Below are 13,321 nucleotides of genomic sequence, written 5' to 3'. Positions count from 1 at the left end.
CCCCTTGTAAAAGCATAAAGTGCATGGGCTAGGAATAAAGTTGACTTCATGACTTAATGGCATGCACATCATTCCAAAACATGGATAGAGAGAGAAACACGTTCTTGGCAAGAAAATCTAGCCAATATAATTGCATTTACATTGCGAGCGTGACATGCATGGCATTAAATTTCAACACCTAAGGCCTACAAAAAAGAAAAAAAAGTCATCACCTAAGGACCTAGTCACCTAGCCATCAAACTTGAACTTCTTTACCCTAAGTGAAGACATGTATAGAGAGCAAATTTCATCCAGAAAGAAGGCAACCCACTTAAATACATCCATGCATGCATCACACATACATACATATGTATATATATTATGCCGCCTTTTGAGCTGCTAAACTAAACAGCTAAAGAGCCTTCTGTTTTGCCGAAGCAAATACCCACATATCGGTACCAACAGCTAGCAAAACTATCAACCCGCCTTTGTTAGAAGCAGTTTATTCAGCCATTATTGATGGCGCATGCATCATCATCTTCTTTCTGCATGCAGTATTTTGTGTTCATCTGTTGCTTTGTCTCGTCGATCACCTTTGTGGTTGGCGCAGGGAATGAGACTGACAGGTTGGCCTTGCTGGATTTCAAGGCCAAGATAACTCATGACCCACTTGGTTTCCTGAGCTCCTGGAATGATAGCATCCATTTCTGCAGATGGCAAGGTGTTACATGTGGTCGAAAACATCATGAGAGGGTCACAAAATTGGACGTGCAATCCCAAAATCTGGGGGGCTCCATATCACCACAAGTAGGAAACTTGAGTTTTCTTAGGGAACTAACCCTCTTAAACAACAGCTTTATTCATATAATCCCTCCAGAAGTTGGGCGTCTGCGCAGACTGCAAATCTTGGCATTAGGCAACAACAGTATCAGTGGCCAAATTCCAAGGAATATATCTGGTTGCGCCAATCTCTTCTACATCCGAGTTCATTATAATCAACTATTTGGAGAAATCCCAGCAGAGCTTTCCACCTTGTCCAAGCTCCGACGATTGTCTCTTTACAATAATAACCTAATAGGAAGTATCCCTCCTTCTTTTGGAAACTTATCTTCTCTTGAAGTATTGGATGCTGCTTATAACAACTTGGGGGGGAGTATTCCGGAATCTTTTGGCGAGCTGACGAAACTAATACTTTTTAGTTTGGGTTCAAATAGATTTGCCGGTACAGTTCCTCCATCAATCTTTAATCTCTCTTCTATCATAGTCTTTGATGTAGGAGAGAACAAATTACATGGGAGTCTTCCTTGGGACATGGGCATCACCTTACCCAATCTCCAACATTTTCACATTTTTGAAAATCAGTTTTCTGGATCTATCCCTGTTTCAATAGCTAACGCTTCATATCTATATGGCCTGTATATAGACTCCAATAAACTCACTGGAAAAGTTCCCTCTGTAGAAATGCTTTACAGACTTGAGGCGTTTTCCATTCACTCCAATCTCTTTGGACATGGTGGAGGAAATGACTTAGGTTTTCTTTGCTCTCTCACTAATGCCACGGATCTCAGGATATTGTCTACAAATAATAATAACCTTGGCGGTGTGTTGCCTAATTGCATTAGCAACTTCTCCACTACTCTTAGCTTACTGGGTCTAGGAGAAAATAGAATATCTGGAAGCATTCCAAGAGGGTTAGGAAATCTCATCAACTTAGAGACGCTGGGGATTGGCAAGAACACAATCTCAGGTAGTATTCCTTCTGAGATCAGCTACCTTGGGAAGTTAAGAATTTTGGATTTATATGAAAACAATCTCTCAGGGAACATTCCAGCCTCTCTAGGGAACTTAACACTATTGATAAATTTGTATTTAGGAATGAATAACCTTCATGGTGCAATCCCTCCAAGCCTAGCTAAGTGCCAAAATTTGTTTGAATTGGTTCTTTCTAGGAATAAGCTCAGTGGTATTATCCCTCCACAAGTCATGGGTCTGATCTCATTCTCACTAATTTCTGTGCACTTGTCTGCAAACCAATTTACTGGTATCCTCCCCATGGAAATAGGAAACTCGAAAAATCTGGAAAGATTAGATATTTCTGAAAATAAGTTATTTGGTGAAATCCCAGCAAGTCTTGGCGGCTGTGTAAAACTAGAAGTTCTTGACATGAGAAAAAACTTCTTCCAAGGACCCATTCCTTCATCATTGGAGTCATTAAGAGGTATTGAACTTTTAGATCTTTCTAACAACAATTTGTCTGGAGAAATTCCAAAGTTTTTGGAACGTCTCAACTTATTGGAGAAATTGGATCTATCTTACAACCATTTTGAGGGTGAGGTACCAACAAAAGGAGTTTTCAGTAATGCAAGTGCAACTTCAGTTAAGGGAAATGGTGAGCTCTGTGGTGGGATAACAGAGTTTCAGCTTCCTAAATGTAAATTCAAAAAATCCCAGAAGGGGCAGAAGCTGAGCCGTACCTTGAAGTTGATCATCTCTCTGCTTGCTGCACTTCTTGGAATCGCTTTGGTTTTGTTGTGTCTACTTTTTTCTCTAAGAAAGAAGAGAAAAGAAAACCCTTCAAGAAACTCAGAAAATTCTCTTCTGAATGTATCTTACCAAAGCCTCCTAAAAGCTACAAACGGGTTCTCCTCGGCTAATTTAATTGGTGTTGGTAGCTTTGGGTCAGTGTATAAAGGAGTTCTTGATCAGGATTCTCGTACAATTGCTGTCAAGGTCCTCAACCTCTTGCGCCATGGAGCTTCTAGGAGTTTCATTGCTGAATGCGAAGCTTTAAGAAATATCAGACATCGGAATCTTGTAAAAGTACTTTCAGCTTGTTCAAGTGTTGACTTTCAAGGTCATGATTTCAAGGCTTTGGTGTATGAATTCATGGTAAATGGCAATCTAGACGAGTGGTTGCATCCAAATCCAAAAACAAATGATGATGAGGCTCTAGAGAGACCACAGAGTTTGAGTCTTCTTCAAAGGTTGAATATTGCCATTGATGTTGCTAATGCATTGGAATATCTTCACCATCATTGCGATAAACCGATTGTTCACTGCGATCTCAAGCCAGGAAACGTTCTTCTCGATGAAGAAATGACTGCACATGTTGGTGACTTCGGCTTGGCGAGATTTCTTATTGAGCGCGCACAAGATTGTTCAACTGATCAAACAAGCTCCATTGGAGTAAGAGGAACTGTGGGTTATGCTCCTCCAGGTATTTTCTTTTCTCAGATCACATTTTTTCTTTCCATCTCGAGTTTATTACAAATTCCAAGATTATGTACTTACTTTCATTTTCCTTTCAAACAAACATGTTGATCTGTGTGAATATACAGAGTATGGTATGGGAAACGAGGTATCAACATATGGTGATGTATACAGTTATGGCATACTCTTGCTGGAGATGTTCACAGGAAAAAGGCCAACTGATGACATGTTCAAGGACAGCTTTATGCTACATGAATTTGTCAAAGCAGCTTTGCCTGAACGACTGGTTGATGTTATTGATCCTGTTCTTCTTTGGGAAAGAGAAGATCAGCATGGAGAGACAAGAACTAATGAGACTCCCAATTATATTCAGAGTCAAATCACAATTAGTTCCAAAATCAGAGAATGCTTGAGTTTGATACTTGGAATCGGAGTTGCTTGTTCCATGGAATTTCCAAGGGAAAGGATGAACATCAAGGATGTCTTGAAAGAGTTGCATTCGATTCGAGAAAAAACTTCTCGGAATTAGTATTGCACAGAGAAAGAACTAAAGGGTCGATTGATTAGCAGTATATATTACATTTTGCTTGGGGGAAATAAGAAGCAATTTTACATTTTTGTTGTCACATAATATCTTCTTTTTTAATAAGTAGTTCAATTTCGTTACAAAAATGAGGGATGCAATCCTTGAATTTAAGACGACAACGTATCCATCGCTTAGTTTGAGTCTTAAATTTACGAAAAGAATAATCATCTATACAAATTTCAAGTATACAAGTCTCGCGAAGGTATTTTGTAAACAAATTGGATCCCATCCTAAAAATGTATAAAAAAAAAAATCATTTATTCAAGTAAAATTTATCTTTTTACAAAGGCTTGCACGAAATTTATACACATAAAACTTCCGCTTATCATTACTTTTAAAAAAATGGCCAATTTGAAAATTAATATCCCTTTACTCAAAAAGAGTGATAATCTCTTAAATATTGTAAATATAATAAATTTTATGGGATTTATAGAGAAAAAATCATCTACCTCTCTTATTCAAAATTGTCAAAATAATAATAGTTTAAAAAATTAAGATTTCTTACAATATTGGGCTGTCATGACAATTTTAGAGAGGGAGCTTGTAGGGTCTATGTAATCAAAATATTCTTCTACAAATTCTATGCTGAATTGAAATATATCCCTACCTACTATATATAATGATATGGTCAAAGTGTCCCTATATAGCTGCTACAGTTCTTAAGTTGGGTTAAAATGTGTTCCTACATATATGAATGGATTTAGTTGCGTTTGGGTAGTAAGATATGCTCAAGTATTTTGTAAATAGTAATAAAATAATAATAATAAAATATTAAATAGTGGTGAAAAGTATGTGAAAAGTAATAATAAAATAAGAATAATTCTACATATAACCGTGAAATGCGTAAACGTCGCGTAGTCGCTTTAAAAAAGAGTGTAGTCCATTATTAAAAAATTAATTTTTTTCATGTGGATTCTATATTTTATTCAATTTTTTCAAAACGATTACGTGGCGGTTGCACAATTTACAGTTGTAAATATCTTTTGTTATAAAATAATAAATAGTAATGAATTATTTTCAGTACCCAAACTAGGCCTTAAAACATTGATCATACAACAAATCAAATTAGACAAAAATACTGTCGATGCAAATCAAATCAGTCAATTGAAATCCAGCCAGAAATCTCCACAACTATAACATCTCCATCTCAGATCTCAAGCAATCATAAACCAGACACAAATTTACAGTGAAAAGTTCGGACTATTTTATCTTATGGTAAGACAATTATGCTGTAGTGGTTATTAGTCTATCATATCTGATCCTTTATCCTGATCAAGCAGAACCGAGCGCATGCCTTGCACATATATAAGAATAAAGTTTTACGTTACCCACTTCTTCATGTGTACGTGTGACATTACATTACTATAAAAAATCATTACTTTTTAATACAGACAGATGTGAGTGGGTTTGATCATGTCAATGTATATCCTGATGTTTTTACTAATTTGTTTGATCATGTACACGTTTATAAATAATTTTTTCCAGAAATAAATTATTTATTGGATGTACAAACTCTGCGTACTCCTTTTAAATTTAAGACTGATATAGATTGATATAAAATATATATATATATATATATATATTTTTACTCATTTATTTGAGTACAAATTTGAGTACGCGGGATTTATATTTAGCATTATGCCAAAAAAAAAAAAAAAAAAGAAAAGAAAAAATTAACTTCTTTAGCATACGGCTAAAACTTAGAACGCGCCAGATAGGGGTCGAACCTATGACCTTCTGCTTAGGAAACAGACGCTCTATCCACTGAGCTACAGGCGCTTGGATGCTTGATATACAACGCAAAATATCTTGATGATGACTTGGTTGGGCACATCATTTTATGGTGAAAAATCAAATAACAGACAAAAGTGTTTAATTGTTTTGCTTAGCTGCTTTCATTATTTTTTTGGTAAATGGGTTGTCCTTTAATTAGCTGTGCTCCTAATTTCATGCCTTAGCTACATCTATCTTGAAAATATGTCAACTTTTTAACAATTTCTTTATCCTCTAAATCCACTCATTTTAATCTTTTATGAATATTTTTAAGTATGTTTGGATGGTGAGATGATCTTACATGATTTATTAATAATAATAAAATAACAATAAAATATTAAATAATAGTAGAGTGATTAGTACTCAAACACATCTTTAGATGACATGTCTATATATCCGCATATTGTAAATAGAATAATGACGTGAGAAGAGGAAGAGATTATATCAAGTTAAATCCATAAGTTGACGTAATTTTATGTATATTGTTATATCTATTTTATAATAAAAGTAACTTTATAATCTGATATACTGTATCAAAACACATCAATTTGTAAATTTATTTTCTTGTAATTTTTTGTGGCAAAAGTATTTCTCCAATAATATATACAAACTCTAAATGTACAAGTTTGGTGCAGATATTTAATAAATAAAAAAAGAACCCCACCAATTGACAAGGCATGTGCGATACTTTGAAAAGGGTTTAGCATTTCTGTTTAAAAAATATTTGAAACTTTGAAAAGAGAAAGTCTACTATGCCGCCCCAAACATACCACTTGGTTTGACCGCTCGGTATTTTTTTTTTTTTTACCGAATGATGAAAAAATTGATTTTAAATGTATTGATATATTTTTTTATTGTTTAAAAATGTTTAAATACATTAAAAAAATGTGAATAGAAAAATGAAAAAAAAAAGTTACTTTGCAACTAGCGGTAACACCGAGCGGGGCTACTCGGGCGGCAGAATAGCACCCCTCCTTTGAAAAACAAGGCCAAAAAAAAAAATTACACTGTCGGTCAAAAATTCGGTAGAGTTTCACGGTGCACATAGCAGGATCCAAATAATAAATAATCAGACATATATGTATCAAGAGAAACACTACTATGCCACCCCACTCTTACCGCTTCATTTGACCGTTTGGCAAACAAAAAAATTTTTTTTTTTTGCTTACTAATTAAGGAAGTGATTTTAAGTGTATTGGTATATTTTTTTATTTTTTAAAAATATTTGAATGTATTAAAAAAAAAAAAAAAAAAAAAAAATTGCCTAACTGTAAGAGTGGGGCGACATAGTAGCCCCACTCATGCATCAATAGTAGTAATTAGTAATTATTCTTGCCTAAAAAGTAATAAAAAATAGTAATTATTCTTTCTGACCTAGTATGTTATTCTAGCTTTCATGCATGTATTGGGACCAATTGCTCATGTATTTGGGCTTTTGTATTCGCTAGGATCTCTTTTACCAAGATTAAAGTGATGCTTAGGGATAGTTTGATTTAAGTAATATTTAAAAAAAAGGGTTAAAAAAAATATTATAAAGTAAAAATATTATTAGAATATAATTTTTTAATAATATTTTTATTTTAAGATTTGAAAAAGTTGAATTGTTTTTTATTTGTTATTTGAAAGTTTAGAAATGTTATAATAATTAGTTTTAAAAAGTTGTAATGATTAGTTTGAAAGTATTTTTATTTGAATGATATTTGAAAAAAAAATGAAATGGAATGAAATAAAATGGAAATTATTTCCAAACATCCCCTAAAGAAAATTTTTTTTTATCTAGTTAAAACTAATAAAATAAATCCCACAATTTTTTTACCCTATCACATGTAGGGGGAGGGAATAAAAATCTATTTGTAAGTTTATTTATTACTCATCAAACATACTATTTATGTGAAATTCTGTCACATAAGCTAATATAAAAAATATTTGTGTTTATAACGTAAACCAAGAATATGATATGTATAATAATATATAGTTTAACAATAATAAAATGCGGTATAACCGGTTTAAGAACATACGTAATGGAATAATTATCATTTTTGCAATGTGATCATAATTATATTTTTTTCACCGTTTGACGGATAATTGGCGGGTTAAGAAAATAATGGTATTGAAAGAGGGATGAGATTTAATAACATATTCTCATTTCACAATCAAGTTTAATTTTGTTTCGATGGAGAAAAGAAAAGTGACGAACAATGTTTTAATACGGGTGTATAATCATTTTGGTATGAGAAAATCTTAAGCTTTCTTGGAGATGGATAGGAAGAAGAAAAGTTCAGGTCCATAATAATCTCACCACAGTAAAAAAAAAATCGCGCAAGTGTCCTAATCTCTTGTAATTTGTCAAAATGAAGGAACCGAGAATGACGCAAATTTTTGTTTTATTTTAAAAATATTTTTGTTCATGTCTACTGGTAATCGTAATAATCATAATATGGTGGGTCATGAGAATGAGAAAATTTTCTTGTCAAATAAGGATTTTTTCTCCATTGTTCCATAGTGAGGACTTGTTTAATGATAACTTTATGAAAGTCAATAATTAGAGATACAGGTGGAGAATGTTGAGTTTGAAGAGAACAATGAATTTCATAAAAAGAAATTGAATCTGTGTCTACTAATATAAATTTATAAAAATATTGAATTTTCTTAATATTTTGTGGAATATAATGCTAATCTGAAAAGAGAAAGACATCGAATAATTTTTTGGGATCAGACAAGTGCTGGATTTCAGACTCAATATGGAAGATTGGATGCCAGTGAGTCTTAATAATAATAGAGGATGCAGAAGGTTGTGATAAAAGTAAAGGATTAAAGATATGAGAATGAGTAAAAGAATAAAGAGAAACGGCTTTTGAATGTGTTGATAATTCTGGAAAGGCTAATAGTAAGAATGAGTTGTACAATAACCTAATTGGTTGTTGTAATGTTTCCAATACCGTGTATGGTTTTGGAGTTACAAAAGGGCAAGGTGAAGGATATGGAGGAGATGGTGGTCTAGCATATGAGGATTTAGACTTTACTTTTGATTTTGGGGATGACTTAATTTTCCTTGTAAGAATTCTCGGGATAGAAAATCAGAAAAAGAATTAGATTCTCTCTTAATATATTCAATATCAAAATAAAAAATACTTAATATAGTTTGCCATCTAGTAAATATTTTTTTAACAGCAAGTTTTTTACATCTTTAATCAAAACTTCCTTGGTTGATTTGCAATTTATTCTTAGTAAAAATTTTTGATTTAATAAATCATCATGAAATTTAAAAATGTGTAATACAATAGCTAAAATTTCTTTTTTTAATAGTACTGAAATTCTTTTGGGTAGAAAATAACATCCTGAATGGAATCTAATAATCTATTCAAAATTAGTTGATAATTTTTGCTTTATAATTCCTCCATAACCAAGATCAGAGGCATCGGTTTCAACGATTTTAAAAGTATGAAGAGATAAGAGTCTTAAGTATGGTAATTTTTTAACATAAGACTTGATTTGTTTTATAATATTGTATGTTTTTTCAACCATGGAGGATGATTTTTTTTTAATCTTTTAAATAATGATTTACATAATAACCTGAGAGATTGATAAAAATCTATAACATAATTAAGGCTTCCCAAGAATCTTTGTAATTGTTCCTTATCTTTTATTTCATCAGTGTATTTATTAGCAAATTCTATTGCTCTACTGATTGGAGTAATAGTTCTTTAATGGATATCATGTTCAGGAAATTTAATTTTATTTTAGAATAATTTATTTTTGGTGATAAACAACTAATCCATTTTGTTTAATAATTTGAATAAATGTATTTAAATGTTTCCAATGCTGCTCAATAAATGAAGAAAAAATTAATACATCATTTATATAAACAATTGAAAAGTGAGTGAAATGAATAAATATTTCATTCATAATATTTTTAAATTCACTAAGAGCTTTTTTAAATCCAAATAGCATAACATTTCATTCATAATGTCCGAATGAGATTGTGAATGTTGTTTTTTACTGATCTTTTACAACAATTTAAATTTGTCAAAATTCCACTCTTCATATTAAAATTTGAAAATATAGTAGCATTATAAAGGTGAGATAGTAAATCTTTTTTTATTAGGAATTAGATACATAATCCATTGTAATACTTTTTATGGTTGATTACTAATCGAGGGACTCCTCATTCTAATTCTGTCTATTTTTATTGTAAAATGGAGCACAACTCTATAGTGATTTACTTTTTTTTATTAATTCTTTTGGTAATAAATCATTAATTTCTTTTTTACAAAACTTCAATAATTCATTGTTCATTTGAATTAGTCTAGCTTTAGTACGAAAATTTTTTTCATAGAATTCTTTCTCATAAGGTAATTTATTTATATGTTATTTTATATTCCAAAAGAGATTTGACAAGCTGGAGCATACTTCTTTTTGAACTATAGTTTTAAAATTATTAATTTTTTGGATTAATAATAGATATTTTAATTGTTCTTCAATTCTTTTGTATTTTAATTCTTCTTTTAAGAAATTTATTTCTTTTTCTTCTCTTTTAATCTTCTATTTTGTTAAAAATCTAATTTCTTTGTTTAATGAGACTTCTTTTGAAACAAGAGAAAATAAGAATTTAAATTGAATTTTTTGCTCAAATATTTTTGTAAAAATTCCTTCTTCTATTACAGATAAATTGTATAGTAAAACAACAAATGGATTTCCCATTATTACTTTGATATTAATATTTTTTACTAAAATAAATGTTATATTAAAGTAAATTTCATTATTACATATATATGTGCATTAGATAATTTATAATTTATAATTTATATTTGATTTTGTTCCTTTGACATAGGATAATGTTTCTTTTATTTTTTTCAAAATATTTGAAAGGTATTAATCCTTCTTAGATACAATTTAAATCCGCTCTTGTGTCTAATAAGACAATTGTTGTAAAAGAAAATTATTGGTTAATAGAAACTATTACTTCAGTATACCATTTCTGAAAATTTATTCTATCAAGGATGTTAATGAAATTATTTGTCTCATCCTTAATAATTGTTGTTGAGCATTCTCCTTATTCTTTATTATGGGTATTAATATTCTTATCTATTTTTAATAATATAATTTACAATAATTGTTCATTTGAAACTTCTAATTTAAAATTAGATGTTTTCAGATTTTTAACCTCTTGTTTTATCTCATTAATCTCTTATTGTAAGTCTTGTAGTGTAACTCCCCGAATCTGGGTGTCCAAGTTCAGAGATCTGATTCTGATATCTATTTTGTGAGACTGAAGTAAGAACAGATTTAGGTGTGTGATAACTAGAAGGTGCTGGTGAAAAATAATGTGAAAATGATCTTTTAAAAAGTTGAAAATCTATTTAGACTGTACCATCTGTCTTTTGATCTATGTATTCTAGATTATCTATAGCATTGTTTTCTATTTTACATAATGGAGTTATATTATCCAACTTTCATTTATTAGGAAAAGTAATTTGATTCTAATGAATTTGTTTAGGGATATGCATACTAGAATTTGGTGTGTTAGATTGTAATAATAATGTATAGACTTTTGGACTAATAATAAGGGCTCTTGGCTCTAATATTATTTTTATAAGTTTATAATGGATCCTATAAACTACAGTTAAAGGATGCGATTATTTTATCATGTGATAACCACTTGTTTTAATAGTCAATGTTAAAGCATGTAAAATATTAGTACCAAATAAAGAAATGAATAATTGGGGTAACAATTGAAATAAACTAGACCTTGGAACAAGCTGGATTCTACCATAGTAAGTAATGAGTCATAAAATTTATAATGTCTTTCAGCTCTTAGGCAGAATAGTACTGAAGCATTTAAATCACTTCATGTTAGTAATTTTATAGCAACCTCAACCTGTATTAATCTAATATGTATGAAAGAATATTTTTGTTCCATATGATGTTTAATAGCATCTTTTGTTAATAATTATATTGATTCATAATCATTAATTAAACTAATAGTTTTTTCTACAGTTTTAATTGAATAATTAGTAAAAAATGATAATTTTGAAAAGAAAGTGGATTATCTATCGTTGTTAAAAACCTGTATCAGTGACTTTTTACTCTTTTTTATAAAGTAATGATACTCAAATGATTCTGTATTATTTTAATCTCATCTCTTAAGAAATTACAATGATCATTTCATTCATCTATTACTGTTTGTCTATTTTGAAAGACTAAATATTTGTTAATCATTACTACGTTATCTTGTTTCATTAATTGTTGTTTTTATTAAGATCATTTACTCTATCAATAATTATTTTTAATTCAAGTCTTGTATTATAATCTATATATTTTAAATAGTATAGAACACCGTAACCAATGCTACGAGTAAAATAATATTCCATAATAACAATATTACAATATTACAATATAAATAAGGTGTTATACGCTAATTTGTAAATAGTAGAATTCAAAAACAATATTTGTATACGGCCGAGTGAAAATTGTCGAGGATGGCCATGCTTTAATAATTAAAAAATAATATACATACAACTATTAAACAAATTTTGCACTACTATTTAATACACATGATTTTTTTTTTAATTTATATACATTTTGCTTGATTTTGATGGGCTTGAATTTAAAAAATAAAATAAAAAATTATTTTATTAGACAATCATTTAGAAATTACGAAATAATCGTCCATGTATAATTTCCCTTTAAAACATTCATTCCTCGAGATTTTGCTCAAAGTTGAGAGAGCCTCAAGTGAATAGAGAAAGACGCATCAAGTGTACTTTATAAATTTATTATTGTCCCCATAAGTATTTCAAGAGAAATGCTATTATGCCTAGGCATGTTCATCCGGGTCAGATTTTTTTCCAATCATGTCCGGAAATGGATAACCGGATTCCGGTTTCAGGTTCTAGTCCGGAACAAATTCAGGCCTGTACCCGCATAAAAAAAACTTAAGAAAACCCAGTCTGAGTACCAGATATTAAACCCGAAACCACATGCTACTCGGTTTTTTTTTCCCCCCTCGGATTGAATGTTTTGATGTTCTTTTTTATTTTTTGTATTTCGTTCTAGCAACTAAGGTTGCGTTTGGATGTTGAGTTGAGTTGAGTTCTCTATAAATAGTAGTGAGTTGAGATAATTGAGTGAGTTTTGTGGGACCCACTTAATATGAGTTTAAATATGTTTGGATATTAAGATGAATTTGAATATATTTATATAAAATTGAAAACATATAGGACCCACCTGACATGATATGTCACAACTGGCGCAACCGGTAAACAAAAAAAAAAAAATTTAAAACCATGCAGTCGCGTTTCATTCTTTCACATTTGTGTAAAGCCAGCAAATGGAAACACGAAAATCGAGGGATGGAAAGAAGAAACCGAGATATGGAAAATGAAACAATAGAAGAGGTGATATGATGTCTGTCAGTGTGGGGCCCAAGATGAGTTGAAAATTGAATTACATTCAATAAAAGTGAAACTTGTGTTTGGATGTCGAAGGCACTCTAAATATAAACTCATGTGAGACGAGTTCATCATCCAAACGAAACTTTTAGACATAAACTCAAAAAGAAAATGTATATTATATCCGATGAATTTTCCATTTTAGGTTTTTTTTTTTACTCTCTTCTCCACGTGACTTTTTATTGGTGGTCAATGAATATGTAGGCTTTGATTTAAAAAATTAAATAAATGGAGTTTAAATGATGCATCAATATTTTTTTTCATGAAAAAATATTCATAATATGTAGGCTTTGATTAAAAATAAAAAATCGAATGCAATCCG

The 13,321-nt window shown here is 30.5% G+C and overlaps 1 protein-coding gene and 1 non-coding gene across 2 annotated transcripts; one reads left to right on the top strand and one right to left on the bottom strand.

Annotated features, from left to right (window-relative positions):
- The first annotated feature begins 407 nt into the window (after nucleotides 1–407).
- LOC121244035 (probable LRR receptor-like serine/threonine-protein kinase At3g47570) lies at nucleotides 408–3,910 on the top strand. Its single transcript, XM_041142080.1, has 2 exons — nucleotides 408–3,196; nucleotides 3,318–3,910. The coding sequence occupies exons 1-2, from the start codon at nucleotides 499–501 to the stop codon at nucleotides 3,716–3,718; spliced, it is 3,099 nt and encodes a 1,032-aa protein (XP_040998014.1). The 5' UTR covers nucleotides 408–498; the 3' UTR covers nucleotides 3,719–3,910.
- Nucleotides 3,911–5,481: 1,571 nt separating this feature from the next.
- On the bottom strand, nucleotides 5,482–5,554 carry TRNAR-CCU. Its single transcript has one exon. It is a non-coding gene; the product is annotated as a tRNA-Arg (tRNA).
- Between the last annotated feature and the right edge of the window lie 7,767 nt (nucleotides 5,555–13,321).

Source organism: Juglans microcarpa x Juglans regia, chromosome 8S (assembly GCF_004785595.1).
Source record: "Juglans microcarpa x Juglans regia isolate MS1-56 chromosome 8S, Jm3101_v1.0, whole genome shotgun sequence".
NCBI classification, from domain to species: domain Eukaryota; kingdom Viridiplantae; phylum Streptophyta; class Magnoliopsida; order Fagales; family Juglandaceae; genus Juglans; species Juglans microcarpa x Juglans regia.
Note: the sequence above shows the minus strand (reverse complement) of the source record. Positions and strands in the feature narration are given on the sequence as shown.